The sequence below is a fragment of the Anomaloglossus baeobatrachus genome, chromosome 7 (genome assembly GCF_048569485.1).
Source record: "Anomaloglossus baeobatrachus isolate aAnoBae1 chromosome 7, aAnoBae1.hap1, whole genome shotgun sequence".
Taxonomy (NCBI): Eukaryota; Metazoa; Chordata; class Amphibia; order Anura; family Aromobatidae; genus Anomaloglossus; species Anomaloglossus baeobatrachus.
The window spans coordinates 115824576-115847973 of NC_134359.1; the positions used below are offsets into that span (position 1 = coordinate 115824576).

Consider the following 23398-nt stretch of genomic DNA (forward strand, 5'->3'; position numbering starts at 1 on the left):
ACACAGTAACTGCTAATTACCGGTAATATCGTTCTGTAGGTGAGAATTTTGAACAGACAAAGGATTTTCGTAATCCATAAAGTAAGGGGTACTTTACACGTTGCGACATCGCTACCGATATATTGTCGGGGTCACGTCGTTAGTGACGCACATCCGGCGCCGGTAGCGACATCGCAACGTGTAAATCCTAAGTGCGACGATGAACGAGCACAGAAGCGTAAAAAAAACAAAAAAATCTCTGATCTGTGTAACGTCGTTCATTTCCATAATGTCGCTACCTCAGGAGATACAATGTTGTTTGTCGCTCCTGCGGCGTCACACATCGCTGTGTGTGAAGCCGCAGGAACGACAATCATCTCCTTACCTGCATCCATCGGCAATGCGGAAGGGAGAAGGTGGGCGGAATGTTATGTCCCGCTCATCTCCACCCCTCCGCTTCTATTGGCCGGCCGCTTAGTGACGTCACGGTGGCGCCGAATGCACCTCCCCCTTGAAGGAGGGATTGTTTTGCGGTCACAGCGACGTCGCCAACCAGGTATGTGTGTGTGACGCTGCCGTAGCGATAATGTTCGCTACGGCAGCAATCACAAGATATCGCTTGTACAACGGGGGCGGATGCTATCGTGCTGGACATCGCTAGCAAATGCTAGCGATGTCACAGCGTGTAAAGTACCCCTAAGAGTGTGCAGGCGACACGTTTGTTCTTCTGATATTCCTTCAATTCTCCCATTCTGGAGAATATTTTCTTACAACTGTATATTCCTCCTAGACAAGTGACAATAGGGGGTACGCTATGGGCATTGAGGTGTTGCCCCAACAGACTGTCCTGAAGATGGTGTGGTGAAAATATATATTTCTCACATTTTTACTTTACATTAGCACCATTTTTTAAATCTAATTTTGTTAGGATGTTAGAAGAGATGAAAATATAGCATCAATTTTGCATTTTTTTCAAGGAAATGTATAACATTTTTTTAGGGAGCTATTCAGTTTTGAAATAACTTTGGGGGAACCTATGGTTTGAAAAACCCTAAAAGTGATCCCATTTTAAAAACCGCATTCCTCAACATATAATGTTAGGTAATTTATTAACCCTTCAGGTGCTATTCAGCAATTTATGCAAAGTGGCATGGCATAGGAATGGAAAAATACCTTGTTTTTGGATTATAAAGACGCACTTTTTCTCCCAAAAATTTGGGAGGAAAATGACAGGTGCATCTTATAATCTGAATGTAGCTTACCAGGGGAAGTGGAGAGAGGTCACAGGAGATGCTGCAAACCGTGGGCGCTGCACTGAGGGCTTACTGCAGGCAGTGCGCTGTGGGTGGTTAGACAGGGGCCGCCATTCTGAAAATATTGGTGGTGCGGGCTTCACATAATGGCGCCTTGGGTCTGCACATACACAGATTGAGCTCTCTACTCAAGATCTCATCTGCGCACGTGCCGCCTCCGGCCCACTGATCTCCCTGCAGTGGACTTAATGAAAAGGGCGCCCGGAGGAGGTGCGTGTGCAGATGAGATCTAGGCTTCTCATTTAGCCGATCGCTCCATCTGTGCACGTGCCGACTCCAAACGCCATGTCTTTGAAGCCCGCACCGCCAACAGTTTCTGGATGCTCCTCCTGCCTCACAGCGAGCATCTGGGACACATGCTGCACCGCCCGCAGCATTACCCTACTCCAGCACTGCCCCTGCCGCCTGTGACCGCGCTCCACTACCGCTGCCGCCCCCCTCTGGTAAGACAGCACCAGATTATAAAAGATGGACCCTATATTTTTTTCCCTCTAAATTTGGGGTGAGTTTTATAATCTAGTGTATCTTATAAAACAAGAGGTACGGTATATTTCTACCACCTAATTGTTAACATCTGAACAGGTCACTATAATTTGAAGACTTCAAGGCCATTATTTAGCCATAAAATGCCATGCCCGCCATAAGTACCACAGAATCATGACATCAGGGTGGCGATAAAGTTAAAGAGTAAGCGCCCACAAGCTGTTAAACATTTAGTTGCCATTGTCACTATCGACACAAGCATCTATGGGATTAAACAGCCTTTGTTGGTGCCAGCACTGATGGTGGCTGATGCAGCAGCGTTATCAGCTGTTTTGTACAACTGCAGCATCTTCACCTGTCAGGAGATGCTAGTCACAGATCTTAGGTCAATAAAATGTATTGGTAGTCACTAATGGGTTAAATATTTCAAAGAACTACAACAGAGGAACTAAACAGAGCAGAGTTGTAAAAAGATGCCCCAGAGTGACTTTTTACACCCAATATAATTAAAAAATATAGAAGATTTCATCCCAATACCAATCTCATGTAAACATTAGTGCTCGGGCCAGCAAGGTGATCTTTTGTTACACCACATCTCACCTTTGTCTGATCCAAGCTCGTGTTCTGCAGAGTGGACTCGTCGGTGGACTCATTGGCGTCAGGTGGCAGATCAGAGTCACATGGCGGCTTGTCAGCATTAGCATCTGCCTCGCTCTCACACATGCTGACCACATCTGTGCCCACCTCTGTCTCAGAGTCCGTCAGTTTGGAGCCACAGCTGCTACTTTCCTCTTGGGTGTCGGAAAGGAATGAAATCTCTTGCACTTTGGAGCTTTTATCCTTTGAGTACAGTGGAGACTTTCTAGTCCTCGTGTCAGGTTGGGACTCTGCTAACATTACCCCAAGCGGGCAGCAGTGAGCATCAGAAATAATGACATGGTCTTCCTTCTCAGTCATGGTAATTAGCAGCTCTCTGCAATGATTGCATCTCTCTGGCACCGGCTTTACATCCTGGGCAAGTGGGCACTGCACCAAGGCCAGGCTGTGAAATGCACCACAAACTACCTGAAGGACAACACGACCTGCAAGATGTTCCACTTTTTGAGGCTTAGTTACAGGGAAGGTTGAAGTTATTAATCCAAGCTGACAGCCAGAGCCCCAGGCCCAGATTTCTCTGCTGACGGACAATGCGAGAGTGTGCTCTTCTCCACATGACAGCTGTATAACCCGCACCCACAGGGGCAGTGTGCTCTCCTGGTCAGTTATGGTGACTGGTATAGGTTCTGGTATAGATGGGCGGTTGGCAATGGCACATTGCCCAGCAATGTTCTCCCCCCACATGTACACCATGCCATTCTCCGTCACTGCTCCGCAGTGATAACTTCCCGCAGCAACGCATATTACACGCTGACCACTCAATACTTTCTCTACCACCGGGACATCGCCGGGGATATCGTCATTTGCATTCTCCTTCCATGGCTGTTTCCCAAAGCTGAAGACCTCTCCATCTAAACGAAAAAAGTTAAAAAAGGTAAATTTAACATAATGAATGACTAATCAGGGAGACACCATCAATATAATATAATCTTGCAGATATGAGGATGTTACTGCAGTGCCAAGAATAGAAATCATCAAATGAACAAGCCAATAACTACTAAAATATACAGCATTTACCATTCTGTAATACAGGGCAGACGATGGGCAACAAGTTGTGAAGTGTCGAATGCTGAAGCCCCCACACAGGCGATTATTGGGGTGGATCGACAATCCAATATATATGCCCCCCACTCCATTGGTGAAGTTTGGGAAGATAAGGATCTAACATGTCTGATTTCAGAATGCTGACTCTTGTTTTCGGCGAGATAAGCCGCCACCAGAGGAGTCCGACAGCAGGCGACTCATTGAGAACACAGGAGCAGTCGTCAGCTGAGCGAGCGTTCCTGTGTATATAGGAGTCGGGAGAGATAGATAGCTGAGCCAGCACCTGACAGCTATTTGTTATGGATGGGGCCCCTTAGGTCCTATCCATGTTTGGTAGCTTCCTTCTGAGGTATTTACATTTGAAGAACGCCGAACCTACTCCTCTGCTGAAAAGAAGCAAAGCATACATTGGGATGTGCTGTCAATAGGAACATGTTCAGACTGGCATCCTCCCTCACCTGCGCTACCTATAAATATAGTCTAGGGTCCATATTAGTTTAGTGGATGCAAAAACCATGCTCACCTCCATCAGACTGATGGACTATGCTGTTGGTCTACCATAGATTGATAAAAGAAAAGAAAGCAAGATGCGCGATTCCCAGGCCTCCTCATCTGCGTGCCAAAATCATATTTTACAGGAGCATCTGTCACACATAGATCAATATGACAAACACACAATAAGTAACTTTTTTGTGGTATACTAACATATATCGGCCATAAGGACACACTTGTCCTACATCCGGCTACTGGAGCACGATAGACAACTTCAGCCGGTATGAGGGGAGCTTTACCGGCAGACGTACTAAATACAGGGCGAAACCGTGAAGTGAACATCCCCAACGACCTCATCGCAGCCTGAAACTGTTCCCATCTCCTTTCTGTGAAGACAGATCACTGTGCCTGTGGTAACTGGCCATGGCTTAAGACCTACACCCAGAGGAGGTGCGGCCAAGACAAACTCTTAGAACCAGGGCTGTGGAGTCGGTAAGCCAAACCTTCGACTCCGACTCCTCAAATTCTCTTGCACCGACTCCGACTCCTCAAATTCTCTTGCACCGACTCAGACTCCGACTCCGGCTCCTAGATATATTGCTTATAGTTAGGTGAAAAATTTATTGTAGTACATGAATATGTGTATGTGAACATTAGACATTTAATAATTTTTATGATACAATAATCAAGATATTTGGATAGAACATAAAATATATTTATTGGATACAACTTTAGAACACAAAAAACTGTAATAAATTGTAAATATGTAATACACTATGTAATATACAGTAGATTACATATATATCTTGTGTGTGTATATACACTGTGTATATATATATAATATTACATATTTACAATTTATTAGTTTTTTGTGTTCTAAAGTTGTATCCAATAAATATTTTATGTTCTATCCAAATATCTTGATTATTGTATCATAAAAACAATTAAATGTCTGATGTTCACATTATACTACAATAAATTTTTCACTTAAATATAAGCATTATACTAAATGTTATTATTTAGTAAAATATTCAGCACATTCTGCATTGCACTCCTGTCCCCAATTTATTATATATTTTAGGAGTCGGAGTCGGTGCATTTTATACCGACTCCAACTCCGACTCCGACTCCACCAAAATGAGCTCCGACTCCGACTCCACGACTCCGACTCCGACTCCACAGCCCTGCTTAGAACTACACAACTTCTGTCCCATCGGGAGGGTCATTGATCTCAGACATGCACTGGATTTACATAGTTAAAAGTAAAACAACAATGTAAAGCTTGGGGTAATGCTGTATATATGTTAGTGGTGGGAAAAACACTATCGGAGTACTAATTCTGCAAATATAGCACTTCGGTGTTGTGCCGGAGCTTAGCAGTGCTAGACATTACTATAGTGCATGTAAGGACACTTCCACATACCACTAGTGAGCAGTAGCCCATGACTTCTTCCGAGGCTGGCATTCAGAACAGTTCTTCCGCCCAGTCCATGAAATCTTATTGGTGTGACATGGGAGGACCCCGCCTGCCACACATGGACAGCGCCTCTTTCCTGAATTTCTTCCGATTCTTCTGAACTAATAAGAGTGCAAAGAGTTTGGTGAAGAAACAAGGGAAAGAAAAAACAAAAAAGCAAAAACACAAATCAAATGGTAATGAAGGGAATTTTGTTTACTTACCGTAAATTCCTTTTCTTCTAGCTCCAATTGGGAGACCCAGACAGTGGGTGTATAGCTACTGCCCTCTGGAGGCCGCACAAAGAACTACACTTAAAAGTGTAAGGCCCCTCCCCTTCTGGCTATACACCCTCCCGTAGGAGTACAGATTCCTCAGTTTTAGTACCAAAGCAAGAAGGAGGAAAGCCAATAACAGTTTCAAAAACAAATTCAATCCGATAACACGATCGGAGAACTTAAGAAACAACATGAACAACATGTGCACCCGAAAAACGAAACCCTAAGAACAAATAGGGCGGGTGCTGGGTCTCCCAATTGGAGCTAGAAGAAAAGGAATTTACGGTAAGTAAACAAAATTCCCTTCTTCTTTTTCGCTCCTAATTGGGAGACCCAGACAGTGGGACGTCCAAAAGCAGTCCCTGGGTGGGTAAAAAGATACCACATGAACGGGCTGTCAGACAGCCTTTTCCTACAGGTGGGCCACCGCCGCCTGAAGGACCTGTCTACCTAGGCTGGCATCTGCCGAAGCGTAGGTATGCACTTGATAGTGTTTGGTAAACGTGTGCAGACTCGACCAGGTAGCCGCTTGGCACACTTGCTGAGCCGTAGCCTGATGCCGCAATGCCCAGGACGCACCCACGGCTCTGGTAGAATGGGCCTTCAGTCCAGATGGAATCGGAAGCCCAGCAGAACGGTATGTGTGAAGAATTGGTTCCTTGATCCACCGCGCCAGGGTGGATTTGGAAGCTTGCGATCCCTTATGCTGACCAGCGACTAGGACAAAGAGCGCATCAGAACGGCGTAGAGCCGCCGTGCGAGAAATGTAAATCCTGAGTGCTCTCACCAGGTCCAACAGATGTAAACCCTTTTCAAATTGGTGAACTGGATGCGGACACAAAGATGGTAAAGTGATATCCTGATTGAGATGAAAGGAAGAAACCACCTTGGGAGAAAACTCTGGAATTGGACGCAGTACTACCTTGTCTTGGTGAAACACCAGGAAGGGAGATTTGCAAGATAACGCCGCTAGCTCGGACACTCTTCGAAGAGACGTGACCGCCACAAGAAAAACTACCTTTTGTGAAAGCCGAGAAAGGGGAACCTCTTTCAAAGGCTCGAAAGGCGGCTTCTGGAGAGCAATGAGAACCTTGTTCAGATCCCAGGGTTCCAATGGCCGTCTGTAAGGAGGAACGATATGACAAACTCCTTGGAGAAACGTGCGTACTTTAGAAAGCTGTGCCAAGCGCTTCTGAAAGAATACGGATAGCGCGGAGACTTGACCCTTAAGAGAGCTAAGCGACAAACCTTTTTCCAACCCAGACTGCAGGAAGGAAAGAAAAATTGGCAATGCAAATGGCCAGGGAGAAAACCCTTGAGCCAAGCACCACGCTAAGAATATCTTCCACGTTCTGTGATAGATCTTAGCTGAGGATGGTTTTCTAGCCTGTCTCATTGTGGCAACAACTTCATGAGATAAACCTGAGGCCGCTAGGATCCAGGACTCAATGGCCACACAGTCAGGTTCAGGGCCGCAGAATTCAGATGGAAAAACGGCCCTTGAGACAGCAAATCTGGACGGTCTGGTAGTGTCCACGGTTGGCCTACCGTGAGATGCCACAGATCCGGGTACCACGACCTTCTTGGCCAATCTGGAGCGACGAGTATGGCTCGATGGCAGTCGGACCTGATTTTCCGGAGAACTCTGGGTAACAATGCTAGAGGTGGGAACACATAGGGGAGTCGGAATTGCGACCAATCCTGAACCAAGGCGTCTGCCGCCAGTGCTCGGTGATCGTGAGACCGTGCCATGAAAACTGGGACCTTGTTGTTGTGCCGTGACGCCATCAGATCGACGTCCGGCGTCCCCCAGCGGCAACAGATCTGCTGAAACACGTCCGGGTGAAGGGACCATTCTCCTGCGTCCATGCCCTGGCGACTGAGAAAGTCTGCTTCCCAGTTTTCCACGCCTGGGATGTGAACTGCGGATATGGTGGACGCTCTGCTTTCCACCCACGTCAAAATCCGTTGGACTTCTTGAAAAGCTTGGCGACTGCGTGTTCCCCCTTGGTGGTTGATGTACGCCACCGCCGTGGAATTGTCCGACTGAATCCGAATCTGCTTGCCTTCCAGCCATTGTTGGAAGGCTCGCAGGGCAAGATAGATTGCTCTGATTTCCAGAACATTGATCTGCAGGGTGGACTCTTCCAGAGTCCACATCCCCTGAGCCCTGTGGTGGAGATACACCGCTCCCCACCCTGATAGGCTCGCATCCGTCGTGACCACTGCCCAGGACGGGGGAAGGAACGACTTTCCCTGTGACAATGAGGTGGGGAGAAGCCACCAACGCAGAGAGTCCTTGGCAGTCTGAGAGAGGGAGACAGTCCTGTCGAGGGACGTCGATTTCCCGTCCCATTGGCGTAGAATGTCCCATTGTAGAGGGCGCAGATGAAACTGCGCGAACGGGACTGCCTCCATTGCTGCTACCATCTTTCCTAGGAAATGCATGAGGCGCCTCAGTGAGTGCGACTGGCTCTGAAGGAGAGATTGCACTCCAGTCCGTAGCGAGCACTGCTTGTCCAGTGGAAGCTTCACTATCGCTGAGAGAGTATGAAACTCCATGCCAAGATAAGTCAGAGATTGGGTCGGGGTTAGATGAGACTTTGGAAAGTTGATAATCCACCCGAAACTCTGGAGAGTGTCTAGTGCCACCTTCAGACTGTGTTGGCATGCCTCTTGAGAGGGTGCCTTTATAAGCAGGTCGTCTAGATACGGGATGACCGAGTGACCCTGCGAGTGCAGAACAGCTACTACTGCTGCCATGACCTTGGTGAAGACCCGGGGGGCTGTTGCCAGACCGAAAGGTAACGCTACGAACTGCAGGTGTTCGTCGTGTATGACGAAGCGTAGGAAACGCTGATGCTCTGGTGCGATCGGCACGTGGAGATACGCATCTTTGATATCTATTGATGCTAGAAAATCTCCTTGAGACATTGAGGCTATGACGGAGCGTAGGGATTCCATCCGGAACCTCCTGACTTTTACGTGTCTGTTGAGCAACTTTAGATCCAGGACGGGCCGATACGATCCGTCCTTTTTTGGGACCACAAACAGATTGGAGTAAAAACCGTGACCTTGTTCCTGAAGAGGGACGGAGGTCACCACTCCTTCCGCCTTTAGAGCGGCCACCGCCTGCAACAGAGCATCGGCTCGGTCTGGTGGTGGAGAAGTTCTGAAGAAACGAGTTGGCGGACGAGAACTGAACTCTATCCTGTACCCGTGAGACAGAATATCCCTCACCCAACGGTCTTTGACGTGTGACAGCCAGATGTCGCCAAAGTGGGAAAGCCTCCCACCGACCGCGGGTGTGGGAATCGGAGACCGCAAGTCAGGAGGACGCCGTCTTGGCAACGGTTCCTCCGGCTGTCCTTTTTGGGCGTGACTGAGACCTCCAAGAATCTGAGCGTCTCTGGTCTTTTTGAGTCTTTTTTGACGAGGCGAATTGGGACCTGCCCGGTCCTCGAAAGGACCGATAACCAGACTGACCCTTCCTCTGTTGGGGTCTGTTTTGTCTGTGTTGCGGTAAGGATGAGTCCTTACCCTTGGAGTGTTTGATGATTTCATCCAAACGCTCTCCAAACAATCGGTCACGAGAAAAAGGCAAATTGGTTAAGCACTTCTTGGAATGAGAATCTGCTTTCCAATGTCTCAACCACAGGGCCCTACGCAAAACAACGGAGTTGGCTGACGCCACTGCCGTGCGGCTTGTAGCGTCAAGAACAGCATTAATCGCGTACGACGCGAATGCCGCCATTTGCGAGGTCAATGGTGCTACCTGCGGGGCAAATGCACGTGTGACGGAGTCAACTCGCGCAAGCCCGGCTGAGATAGCTTGGAGTGCCCATACGGCTGCAAAAGAAGGCGCTAATGACGCTCCAATCGCTTCATAGATGGATTTCAGCCAGAGCTCCATCTGCCTGTCAGTGGCATCTTTAAGTGCCGCTCCATCTTCAACTGCAACCAAGGATCTAGCTGCAAGCCTGGAAATTGGAGGATCCACTTTTGGACACTGGGTCCAACCCTTGACCACCTCAGGGGGAAAAGGATAGCGTGTATCTTTAAGCCGTTTAGGAAAACGCCTTTCAGGATAAGCGTGGGGTTTCTGGATTGCGTCTCTAAAGTCAGCGTGGTCCAGAAAAGTGCTTAAAGTACGCTTAGGGTATCTGAAATGGATTCTCTCGTGCTGCGAAGCTGACTCCTCCACAAGAGGAGCTGGTGGGGAAATATTTAACATCTTATTGATGTTAAATATAAGATCATTAACTATGGCGTCACCATCTGGTGTATCTAGATTGAGAGCGGTCCCAGGATCAGAATCCTGATCAGTTACGTCCGCCTCATCACCCATAGATTCATCTCGCTGGGATCCTGACCATTGAGATGAATGTGAAGGCCCGTCATAGCGAGCCCGCTTAGGCTGCCCGGGGCCATCGTCCGAGTCAGAGTCTTCACCCTGAGGTGTATATGCCCGTCCCGGAGCTTGGAGCTGAGGGGGACCAGGGGGCAATGATTGCACAGTGTCCGTGGCCTGAAGTACAGGCCTAGCTCGCAATGTGTCAAGAATTTGTGACATAGTGAGAGACATTCTGTCAGCAAAAGCTGCAAACTCAGTTCCTGTCACCTGGACAGCATTCACAGGTGGTACACCCTGGGTCACGTCCAGCAGAGGTCCCGACTGTGCAAGCGCCGCAGGGGCCGAGCACTGCACACAATGGGGGTCCGTGGAGCCTGCCGGTAGAAAAGTCCCACATGCGGTGCAGGAAGCATATAATGTCTGTGCCTTGGCACCCTTGCGTTTTACGGACGACATGCTGCTGGCTCTCTGCAATGTGAGAGAGTCTATAGCCAAAGGGCGACCAGCGCTATGCAATACAAAGTATTTGTAGAAACAAAATACTAAGAATACTACTGGCACAAGAGGGGGTGAGCCCTGAGGGCTGCTTACCGCCCGCTGAATAGCGGGTAAGAGGCTGCAGAATTCCTTGTCTGGGTCTCCCCGGCTCCCCTCTGCAGCTCAGCGTGTCAGCAGGAATGGCTGCCGGCGTCTGTGGAGAGGGGCGGTCCGTGGGAGTTCCCAAACAAAAGTGCGGGAAACAGTGTCCCCTCTGTGCCGATTGTGAGGGCTGGAGTATGTAAAAACGACTCCAGCCCTCAGCGCTGATGCACTGGCCAGCGTCCCGCCCCTCTCCTGACTGGCAGGTCTGGGGGCGGGAACGAACGGAAGCAGGCCGCAAAAGCCGGGGACTCGAGTTATCAGCGCGGCCGCCGTAAAAGCGCGGGCCGCGCTGAAGTCCCCGGCGCACCACAAGTGCCAGCCGCGCCGCAGTCCCAGCGGCCGGCATGACCGATTCCTAGACGTGGCCAGCGTCCCGCCCCTCTCCTGACTGGCAGGTCCGGGGGCGGGAACGAACGGAAGCAGGCCGCAAAAGCCGGGGACTCGAGTTATCAGCGCGGCCGCCGTAAAAGCGCGGGCCGCGCTGAAGTCCCCGGCGCACCACAAGTGCCAGCCGCGCCGCAGTCCCAGCGGCCGGCGCGACCGATTCCTAGAAGTGTGCCTGCTTCAGCGAAGCTGAATGAGGCCATGGCACAAGCGCCGTAGCGCTGATGTCCCCCGGCGCACTACAACACCCAGCATGCTGCGGTGTGAGCGCCAAATGCACGGGGACACAGAGTACCTTGAGGAAGCAGGGCCATGTCCCTGATGTACTCCGCTCCATCCAGCATCTTCTCCAGGGGCTGTAGATGGAGCACGGTCTCAGTGCCTGGAGACCAGTAAATCCCACTTCACCCAGAGCCCTGTAAAAAGGGATGGGGAAGGAATCAGCATGTGGGCTCCTGCCGCCGTACCCGCAATGGGTACCTCAACCTTACAAACACCTCCGACATACAGTGGGGTGAGAAGGGAGCATGCTGGGAGCCCTGTATGGGCCCTCTTTTCTTCCATCCGACATAGTCAGCAGCTGCTGCTGACTAAAAACAATGGAGCTATGCGTGCGTGTCTGACCTCCTTGCGCACAAAGCTAAAACTGAGGAATCTGTACTCCTACGGGAGGGTGTATAGCCAGAAGGGGAGGGGCCTTACACTTTTAAGTGTAGTTCTTTGTGCGGCCTCCAGAGGGCAGTAGCTATACACCCACTGTCTGGGTCTCCCAATTAGGAGCGAAAAAGAAAACCAAATTTGTACAAGTTTCTGCTATACAATGTTAGCGATAGCATTCAGTCACATTACAAAAAATAAGTAAATGTCGCATTTGAGATGAATATGCTACTTAAGTGCCTAAATTTTATTTTGCAAATACAATATAGACTAAAAATCACATGAGCTTGCACCATGTAGCCGGAACCAATCTCCTTGAGCTCTATGGGGGAACAGTGGATTCTGAGACAAACGCCAACACACGCTGTCAACTGCACATTCTAAGAAATGTCACTTTGCAAGAAAACACTGGGGCTGATTCATCAAGACGGGCATTGTTCACGTCAGACTTTATGTGAGGCTGTGCTGGAGTCAGACGCTCCCCATTTTGGCATTTTATGAAATCAGGAGTGTTGGAGAAGTGGTGTGCATCTCCCATAAGTCTTTCACCAGTCCCTGCTTTAGTAAGGGTACATGCCTATGATCAGTGTTTTGGATGCAGTGTGTTTTCGCTGTGTTGTACAGTACAAGCACAGTATATGGGCACGTCCATGTGCATCCGATCATACAAAAAAAAAAAAAAAAAAAAAAACAAATCGGATGCTATATGTCCGTTCCGTTATTATGGAACATGTCATTCTGTTCCTTAACGGACCATGGCTCAATACAAGTCAATAGGTCCGCAAAATCCCCGGAAGCAATTCCATGTGACTTCCGTCGGGTGCCACGGCAGTGTGCCCGCGGCTGCCCTCACGGCAGTGTGCCCGCGGCTGCCCTCACGGCAGTGTGCCCGCGGCTGCCCTCACGGCAGTGTGCCCGCGGCTGCCCTCACGGCAGTGTGTTAGCGGCTGCCCTCACGGCAGTGTGTTAGCGGCTGCCCTCACGGCAGTGTGTTAGCGGCGTCGGGGATGATGAGCGTTGCAGTCAGAAGGTTAGTAAAGTTCATTACCTGCGGTGAAGAAGTCCTGCCCTCCTCCTGATGTCAGCGCTTGTCACTGACTTCTATGCCCACTGCTTTCTCAGATCACCTCTTGCGGGCGGCCCGGGACTGTGACTAGTGGTGACGTCACGGGCCACTCACAATACTTTGTGAATTCGGCGGTCATTAACTCAGTGACGAGCGCTGACGTCAGGAGTGCAGCGGCTTCCGTCACCGCAGGTAATGTACCTCGCTAACCTCCTGAAGTCAGCACTGTTCATGCTCTGCAGTGACCTGGGATGACCTCATGATGTTAGCTCAGGTCACTTCACTGCTCTCCCAGCCAATGGGGAACATTCTGTTCTTCATTGACTGGGACAGTGAGTAATGATAGTTGTGGGACCCCCTTATTGGATTACGTCGGACCTGGATTTGTTTTTTTCTTTCCAATACATTGGTGAAAGAGGGAATGTGCTGGGGGTGTGTTTTTTTTCAAATAAAAATGTGTCTATTCTTTTTTTTTTATTATTACTGACTGGGTTAGTGATGTCGGGTATCTGATAGACGCCGTGACATCAAAACCTCTGGGCTTGATGCCAGGTGACAATACGCATCTGGTATCAACACCATATATTGTCCAGTTTGCCAGGGCAACAGGATGAGCCGGGGAAAAGTCCCGGGACTGTCGCCTTTAATGGATGCGGAAATTCCGGCTGGCAGCTGGCTGATATTTTTAGGCTGGGGGGGGGATCCCAATGACGTGGGTCTCCCCAGTCTAAGAATACCAGCCAGCAGCTGTGAGGCTTTATCTTTGCTAGTATCAAAAATGGGGGGGTACCGCACACTGTTTTTTTAACATTATTTATTGTACTGTATAACAGAGCCGCCCACCGGCGACTGTGATTGGTTGCAGTCAGACTGCCGTCACTCAGCGTGGGAGGAGTGAATATGTAGGAGCCTAATGAGCAGCCGGCTTGGGAAGATCAAAGAACTGCCGAGGGAGCAGTGTGACAGCTGTGCCGGTGATAGAGTATGTAGCGCTTGCTCCTAGCCCTTTGACCCAGATTCTGTTACCCATAGACTTTATATGGGGACCAACATCTAGCCAGATACCCTGGACTGCATGTAACTCTCCATCCCTTTTTTGGCAGTCCGCAAAAAAAAAAATGGAAGTCACATGGATGATACATGAACCGTATACAGAAGGGGACGGATGCAGTTGTCACACGGATGTCACATGGATGCATCCGTGAAAAAACAGGACCGTTTTTTGCGGACCGCAAAAATGGAATGGTCATGTGAATGAGACCTTAAGCTGGTGTCACACACAGCGACAACGACAACGACGTCGCTGCTACGTCACCATTTTCTGTGACGTTGCAGCGACGTCCCGTCGCTGTCGCTGTGTGTGACATCCAGCAACGACCTGGCCCCTGCTGTGAGGTCGCCGGTCGTTGCTGAATGTCCAGCTTCATTTTTTGGTCGTCACTCTCCCGCTGTGACACACACATCGCTGTGTGTGACAGCGAGAGAGCGACGAAATGAAGCGAGCAGGAGCCGGCACTGGCAGCTGCGGTAAGCTGTAACCAGCGTAAACATCGGGTAACCAAGGGAAGACCTTTCCCTGGTTACCCGATGTTTACGCTGGTTACCAGCCTCCGCTCTTGCTGCCAGTGCCGGCTCCTGCACTGTGACATGTGGCTGCAGTATGCATCGGGTAATTAACCCGATGTATACTGTAGCAAGGAGAGCAAGGAGCCAGCGCTAAGCAGTGCGCGCGGCTCCTTGCTCTCTGCACTGTGACATGTAGCTGCAGCACACATCGGGTTAATTAACCCGATGTGTACTGTAGGAGAGCAAGGAGCCAGCGCTAAGCGCGGCTCCCTGCTCTCTGCACATGTAGAACAGCGACGTTATGATCGCTGCTTCTGCTGTGTTTGACAGCTAAGCAGCGATCATAACAGCGACTTACAAGGTCGCTGTTACGTCACCGAAAATGGTGACGTAACAGCGACGTCGTTGTCGCTGTCGTTTAGTGTGAACCCAGCTTTAGGCAGATACTTAGATTGTCAAAGCTAATCTGGTACCTATGTGTAATGGTCGAATATTCTCCAGGCGAGTCTGTGATTCTATCCCTCTGGGTTACAATCAAGGGCTTAATTATAATACATGTAGGGGGGTGCAATCGCAAACAGGCGCTGGAGATGCAAAAGGTCGCTTGCCCCATATGAAAAGACTATTAAAGATCTAGGAGTCTCATTTTTTTCAGGTTTAATAGCGAATTGCATTTAGCAAGAAGAATAGTAAGGAAGTAAACTTATAATGCAGTAATAGGGCAGCCCTCTATAGACTTTCATTAATATAAAATATCCTTTTAATATTTGAATTCCTGAATGTTTTTTGTATCCTATATAAAAGATCTAATTTTTTTGACAGTGCACACGGCGTAGAAAGGGTCCACCGATTCCATGGTCATCAACTGAAGAATGACTGGACTATAAAAAGAAAAGAGTGGAATGACAAGTGCTGGGGGTGAAGGACGTAAACGCAGGTAAGTAAGGTCACCAGAAAATTCAAGGAGCCAGGAGGCCACAGGCAGAAGCCCAGCTGGCTACATGATGTAGCAGCAGTACCAAGCACAGTACACAGTGAAGCTGGAAGGCACATAACCGCTGGGGGCCCCACCGCTCACTAGTCAGGAGGTCCAGAGCCCCCCAATCTTCCTCACTATGACCACAGTGAGGAGGATCTTGAATGGAGTGGTGGTTGTGCAGAAGCCCCGCAGCTACTTATAATACAAGTCCATCTCAACACATTAGATCAAAAAGTTAATTTCAGTAATTCAATACAAAAAGGGAAACATTATATAGAGTCATTACACACAGAGGGATCTATTTCACATGTTTATTTCTGGTAATGTTGATGATTATGGCTTACATCCAATGAAAACCCAAAAGTCATTATCTCAGAAAATTAGAATATTATATAAGACCAACTGAAAAAATGATGTTAACGCCTACAGAGAAGTCTGTACAGGAAATACACTCAATACTTGGTCAGGGCTCCTTTTGCATGAATTACTGCATCAATGCAGCGTGGCATGGAGGCGATCAGCCTGTGGTACTGCTGAAGTGTTATGAAAGCCCAGGTTGCTTTGATAGCAGCCTTCAGCTCGTCTGCATTGTTGGGCTTGTGACAATGCCTCATAGATGGTGCTGAGCGGGCCCGGACTGTAAACGTCCGGATCCGCGCGGTTTCAGCGCTATCCTCGGCCGGACCCAGGCGCGGGATTACGGCTGCACGATTCGGAATCGGCAATTAATATAAATGAAAAAAATAAATAAATGAGCGTTTCATACTTACCAAGACTCTGTCATGGTGACACACTGCTTCCGGGTCGCGCTTTCACTTCCTGTACTGCGTGCACGCAATCACACAGCTTTCCGTGTTTTCCCCGCCCACCGGCCGTCCTCTCAGCTGTGATTGGTTCCTGGCTGCCGCGCCCCCCAGCCTGTGTCAGTCTCAGCCGTGCAGTCATCGCTTATCACGGTCAGTACTACGCTGCACTCAGAGTGGGCAGCCGTGCTCTATGGCTGCTTGCTCTGACATGTAGCAGAGCTGGATGTGTCGCCGCTGGATGTCGTGTGGATTACGCCGGAGCTGAGGGCTGTGGTGGGGTAATAAAGTGGTGAAGGAGGAGGTTGCGTTTGTAATTTATTTCAAATAAAGGATTTCTCTGTGTCTTGTTTATTTACTGTAAATTTACAGGTTTGTGATGCGGGTGTCTCACAGACGCCCGTGTGATCACAAACCTAGCGTTTAGTAGCAGCCGTGCGCTGTTATTAACCCCCATTACCTTGATTGCCACCGCACCAGGGCAATCAAGATGAGCAGATATCGCACCGGAATGGTCACATCTAATAGATGCGGCTATACCGGGCGGCTGCGGGCTGAGGAATTATCATGGCGTTATCATGGCTGGGAATGAAAATTGGGGGGGACCGCACGTCTTTTTTTTTTAATTATTTAAATTTAAAAAAAACAAAAAAAAAAAAAAAAAAAAAAAAAAGCATGCGGTTTATCTTAGGCAGCAGTCACAGTGAGGGACTCCCACAAGTGTGACATCGCAGCACAGCCGCACACACATCTGACAGGAGCGTGCATGTGTTTCTAGGTAAATGTACGCTCATGTTCAGACAGTGGCAGGCTGAGTCGGGTGATGTCAGCCCCGCACGAGTCGGATATATCATCACCTGCACACTTCTGAGGGCTCTTTTACACTTGCATACCGCTTCCGATGCGACAGCATCGGGAGCGATATGCAAATGACCCTCTGCTGCAGGTGTCAGCCAAGGGTCATGCGACTGTGATGCGATCTTGCAATCGCATCACGGGAGCGGAGAAGATAGAGGGAGCACTTTCTCCCCATCTCCTCCGCTGTATGTCTCCACATGCACCGGTGCGATCCCATCGCATGACACACGGCTCACGCTGGCAGTACAGCAGAGCAGAGTGTCATGCGAGGGTGGCAAGCCGGTACTGAGGAGGGGAGGGGCTGGAGCGCGCTGCGGAGGAGACACTGTCACAGCCCAGCCTGTCACAGCCGCTCAGTCAGTGTCTACACTCAGAGCTGGCAGCCGTGCTTTACGGCTGCTAGCTGTGACATGTAGCAGAGCCGGATGTGTCGCTGTGGGACGTATTACGCCGGAGCTGCAGGGTGTTGGGGTAATAAAGTGGTGAACGAGGCTGCGTTTGTACTTTATTGTAAATAAAGGATTTTTCTCTGTGTGTTTATTTACATTCATTTGCAGGTTTGTGATGTGGATATCTCACAGACGCCCGTGCGATCACAAACCTATTACCCCGACTGGCACCGCATCACGCCTCCGGGAAGAGCCGGTAATGTACCGGTATAGCCGCATGTAATACATGCGGCTATACCGGGCGGCTGCGGGCTGAAATTCCAGCCCCCGGCCGGCATTACCATGGCTGGGGATGAAAATTAGCGTTGACCGCACGTCAGATTTTTAAATTATTTATTTAATAAAAAAAAAAAAGCCGGAGTCACACTTGCGACAGACACACTGCTTTCCACGCCCACCGGCCATCCCGGCACCTGTGATTGGTTGCAGTTAGCTGCCACTCAGGGTGGGGGCGCGTCTAGCTGCAACCAACACGCGCCGGTGGGTGGGGAAAACAATGAATATTGAATTGTCGGCTCCGGAAGGTAACAGCGTGACCCGGAAGGAGTGTGCCGCCATGACAGTGCCTCGGTGAGTATGCTGCGCTCGTTCCTAGCCCCCTAGCCAGTCCACAAACGTTTTTAACCTCCGGATTCCGGTCCCCATTGACTTATATGGGCACCGGATTCCGGAGCGGATCGGACTCTTTTTTTAAATCTGGCAATGATCCGCCGGCCCCGGATTATTGGCTGTTCGATCAGCCCTACTCATAGATTCTCTATGGGGTTTAGGTCAGGCCAGTTTGCAGGCCAATCAAGCACAGTGACACTGTCGTTATTAAACCAGGTATTGGTACTTTTGGCAGTGTGGACAGGTGCCAAGTTATACTGGAAAATGAAATTTCCATCTCCAAAAACCTTGTCAGCAGAGGGAATCATGAAGTGGCCTAAAATGTACTGGTAGACGGTTGCCTAACTTTTGTCTTGATAAAACACAGTGGACCTACCCACCAGCAGAGGACATGACTCCCCAAACCATCACTGAATGTGGAAACTTCACACTAGACCTCATGCAGCTTGGATTGTGGCCTCTCCACTCTTCCTCCAGACTCTGGGACCGCGATTTCCAAATGAAATGCAAAATTTACTTTCATCTGAAAACAACACCTTGGACCACTGACCAACAGTCCAGTTCTTTTTCTCCAGGTAAGACGCTTCTGGCATTGTCTATTGGTCATCAGTAGCTTGCCACAAGGAATGCGACACATTGTAGCCCATGTCCTGGATACGTCTGTGTGTGGTGGCTCTTGAAGCACTGACTCCAGCAGCAGTCCACTCCTTGTGAATATCCCCCAAATTTTTGAATAGACTTTTCTTAATCCTATCAAGGCTGCTGTTATTCCGGTTGCTTGTGCACCTTTTTCTACCACACTTTCTCCTTCCACTCAACTTTCCATCAATATGCTTGGATACAGCACTCTGGGAACAGCCAGCTTCTTTAGTAATGACCTTTTGTGGCTTACCCTCCTTGTGGAGTGTGTAAATGATGGCCTTCTGAACATCTGTCAAGTTAGCAGTTTTCCCCATGATTGTGTAGCCTACAAAAACCAGACTAAAGAGTGCTTTACACGCTGCGACATCGCTAACGATATATCATCAAGGTCACGTCGTTAGTGACACACATCCGCTGCCGTTAACGACATTGCAGCGCGACACCAAGGAGCGACGATCAACGAGCGTAAAAACATGAAAAATCGTTGCTCGTTGACACGTCGCTCCTTTTCCAAATATCGTTGTTGCTGCTGCAGGTATGATGTTCATTGTTCCTGCAGCAGCAACACATCACTATGTGTGACACTGCAGGAACGACGAACATCTCCTTACCTGTGTCCACCGGCAATGAGGAAGGAAGGAGGTGGGTGGCATGTTCGGGAGGTGGGCGGCATGTTCGCGCCGCTCATCTCCGCCCCTCCTCTTGCTATTGGACGGCTGCCCTGTGACGTCGCACGAACCACCCCCTTAGAAAGGAGGTGGATCGCCGGCCAGAGCGACGTCGCAGGGAAGGCAAGTCCATGTGACGGGTGTTAGCGATGTGCGCCACAGGCAGCGATTTGCCCGTGACGCACAACTGACGGGGGCGGGTATGCTCACTAGCGATAGCGGTACAGATATCGCAACGTGTAAAGTACCCTTAAGGGACCATTTTAAATGCTTAGGAAGCCTTTGCAGGTGTTTTGAGGTAATAATTCTAATTTTCTGAGATAATAACTTTTGGGTTTTCATTGGCTGTAAGCCATAATCACCAACATTAACAGAAATAAACACTTGAAACAGATCCCTCTGTTTGTAATGACTATATAATATATGTGTTTCCGTTTCTGTATTGAAATAAATGAACTTTTTGATGATATTGTAATTTATTGAGATGCACTTCTATTTACGGTGCTGATAGAAATAATCGAATAACATACTTGTGCTTTCCATCAGCTCGTCTGTTCCACAGACCTGAATGGGGCAGCATAGACCCTCTACAACCGCCGCTCCAATCAGAGTTCTCCTCACGTCAATCAAGCAAGAAGATATAGTTAAATGGAGATATGATTCACAGCCATTGCTGAAAAATCGTCACTAAAGAAACTGAAAGTTCATATTAGGTGCTGAGCATTTCTCAAAATTAAAATTAAAAAAAAAAAAAAAAAAAAAACACAAACAACCCATACCTTCCTGCCTGTGCGTCCATGTGTCAGCAGTTTAGATCCATCCCAGTATTAACTTTTCTTGGTTTTCCTTGAAGTACCTATTCAGGAGATAATAAAATAAACCATTAGTAAATACATTGCTCAAATGTAAAGCATTTCACAACGCTGTAGAGATAGACAGCCGGAGTCCCATGACCCGCTCAGGCAGTAAACAGGCACAGCTGCCAGCTGCGCACACCCAGATGGGAACATGACGGGCCGCAGAAGATACTGGTGTCCACAGAACAGAGATCGCTGGCCGTTACCTCGATTAAGTGTAAATAACAGATCAACTAGAAGGTTCCCCACAAAGGGTGGAAACATTTACTGAACAATATGTGAAACCCCTTTGGAGAGTAAAAAAAGAAAAAAAACCAAACGTTCCTTCTGCAGAACATATCAGGAAACGGAGTGACTGAACATAGAGATTCGGCAGCACTGACCATCAGATCCCTTCACAGGAGGATCACTAGTCAGGTCCATATAGCAGTTTATAAAAGCTGATCATGATTTGTACTAATAATGCAGATCTGTCATAGGATGAATACTGATTTCATGATCTGACCGACTCCTACAAAGCTACATACATTGCTATCTTTTCCTCTCAGATGTGATGTTATCTGTGATGATGGTTTCTGTGGAGCCTCTGACACAGATGTCTACAAACGATTCGTGCGAATGAATGCCCTTCAGAAAAATGTGCAGGGCTCTGCAGCTTTCCCACGAAAAACAGCTAAATTACTGGGGGCTTTGGTAGAATTTCTTTAAAAAAAAAACAAAAAACAAAAACAACAAGTGGAGGAATCAGGAGACACCAGTCTTAGGCTATGTGCGCACTAGGCGTTTTTTTCACGCTGCGTTTTTGTCCGCATTTTTGGCTGTGTTTTTGTGCACTGCATTCAATGAGTGAAAAACGCAGAAATAATTGACATGCTGCGTTTTTGTGGTCACCACAAAAACGCAGCTACAAAAAGACGCTGTGTGCGGGCAGCACTTCTGAAAACCTATATACATTGCTGGGGAAGCAATGTCACAGCGTTTTCTGCACAAAAACACGGTAAAAAACGCAGCAAAAATGTCTAGTGCACACAGGGCCTTAAGCTCTTGTTTCACTTTTAGTCTGAGTACAGATATGAGTCCAAAGGAAACTGGAATACTCTGAAGAAATCAAACCAATACAAATCATCACTTGTAGCTCCCATCTTCTCAGTTTAGCACCCTCAGTAGGGAATAATATGAGGGAACTAATGGCTGCCATTACTACTGGTCACGGAGTGGACCATTCTTCCTCCAAACTCATCTGTATTTAGTTTGTAAGTTTCTTAAAAGGACATTGTTTCCACTTTCCTCTTCTTAAGCTGGTGTCACACTAAGCGACAGCGACGTCGCTGTTACGTCACCATTTTCTGTGACGTAACAGCGACCTTGTAAGTCGCTGTTATGATCGCTGCTTAGCTGTCAAACAGCAGAAGCAGCGATCATAACGTCGCTGTGCTACACGTGCAGAGAGCAGGGAGCCGCGCTTAGCGCTGGCTCCTTGCTCTCCTAGGTACAGTACACATCGGGTTAATTAACCCGATGTGTGCTGCAGCTACATGTCACAGTGCAGAGAGCAGGGAGCCGCGCGCACTGCTTAGCGCTGGCTCCTTGCTCTCCTTGCTACAGTATGCATCGGGTTAATTACCTGATGTGTACTGCAGCCACATGTCACAGTGCAGGAGCCGGCGCTGGCAGCAAGAGCGGAGGCTGGTAGCCAGCGTAAACATCGGGTAACCAGGGAAAGGTCTTCCCTTGGTTACCCGATGTTTACGCTGGTTACAGCTTACCGCAGCTGCCAGTGCCGGCTCCTGATCGCTTCATTTCGTCGCTCTCTCGCTGTCACACACAGCGATGTGTGTGTCACAGCGGGAGAGTGACGACCAAAAAATGAAGCTGGACATTCAGCAACGACCGGCGACCTCACAGCAGGGGCCAGGTCGTTGCTGGATGTCACACACAGCGACAGCGACGGGACGTCGCTGCAACGTCACAGAAAATGGTGACGTAGCAGCGACGTCGTTGTCGTCGTCGTTATGTGTGACACCAGCTTAAGGCTACGTGTACACAGTGCGTTTTTCGGGTGTGTTTTTGGCCTCAAAACTGCATGACTTTGCTTCCCCAGCAAAGTCTATGAGTTTTCATTTTTGCTGTTTGCACACAACTTTTTTTTTAAGCTGCGTTTTTGAGCTTAAAAAAAATGGACATGTCATTTCTTTCCTGCGTTTTTCTGCGTTTTCCCCCCATGCAATGCTTTGGAAAAACGCAGAGATCAAAAACGCACCAAATCGCGGTAAAAGCGTCAAAAAAACGCAGCGTGTGCACATAGCCTTAATGGTTCACAGCTCCCACTTCAAGTAAACTCCGCCACTTGGATTATTGACATCAAAGTTTCCAAAACGTGGAGCAGGGAATAGGAAAGGTGGAGCAGCGACAGCAGGAGGACACAATCACTCATTAAGTAGTGATGTCCAAGATGTGATCCCAAGGCAGCTTGGACTAGACGGATTTCAAAAGCCCGATTTTTTGTCCCCTGGGGATAAAAGGTTTACCATATTGTCCTCACAGAAACCTGTGCACACTTAGCTGAGCAGTGCGTGCATGTGTATGGGGAAGGGGCCTTGGAAGAAGAGCCGATGGTACATGGTGAGAGGTGCTGTGGTTTTGCACTGTGACATCACATATATCCTTTGACGTTGCATTGGGAACACAGTCGCAAATATTTCCAAATGTGCTGGATTTTGTTGCACATGACAGACTTCAATACAAGTAGCATGCGACTGCGACTTACTACAATTTAGCTATTGTTAACAGCAAACTCACAACACTAAAATAGTGGCATGACCGCAAGTTGTACAAATGTATTTGGCTGCAATACTTGTGAGAATTGCTATTGTGCAGCTATGTCGCCGTGTAGCCCCCAGCCTAAGGCGGGCTTTGCACGTTGCGACATCGCAAGCCGATGCTGCGATGTCGCATGCGATAGTCCCCGCCCCCGTCGCAGGTACAATATCGTGTGATAGCTGGCGTAGCGAAAATTATCGCTACGCCAGCTTCACATGCACTCACCTGCCCTGCGACCGTCACTCTGGCCGGCGACCCGCCTCCTTCCTAAGGGGGCGGGTCGTGCGGCGTCATAGCGACGTCACACGGCAGGCGGCCAATAGCGGCGGAGGGGCGGAGATG

The 23398-nt window shown here is 48.9% G+C and overlaps 1 protein-coding gene across 1 annotated transcript in view; it reads right to left on the reverse strand.

Annotated features, from left to right (window-relative positions):
* ALS2 (alsin Rho guanine nucleotide exchange factor ALS2) overlaps nucleotides 1–23398 on the reverse strand; it is a 195351-nt gene that overhangs the window by 158798 nt on the left and 13155 nt on the right. Inside the window, exons 2-4 of the mRNA XM_075317602.1 lie at nucleotides 20159–20235; nucleotides 5392–5546; nucleotides 2376–3283 (exon numbers count right to left, since the gene is read on the reverse strand). Of these exons, the coding sequence (XP_075173717.1) occupies nucleotides 2376–3283; nucleotides 5392–5546; nucleotides 20159–20178 (1083 nt within the window). The 5' untranslated portion in view covers nucleotides 20179–20235. The remainder of the gene's footprint in view (nucleotides 1–2375; nucleotides 3284–5391; nucleotides 5547–20158; nucleotides 20236–23398) is intronic.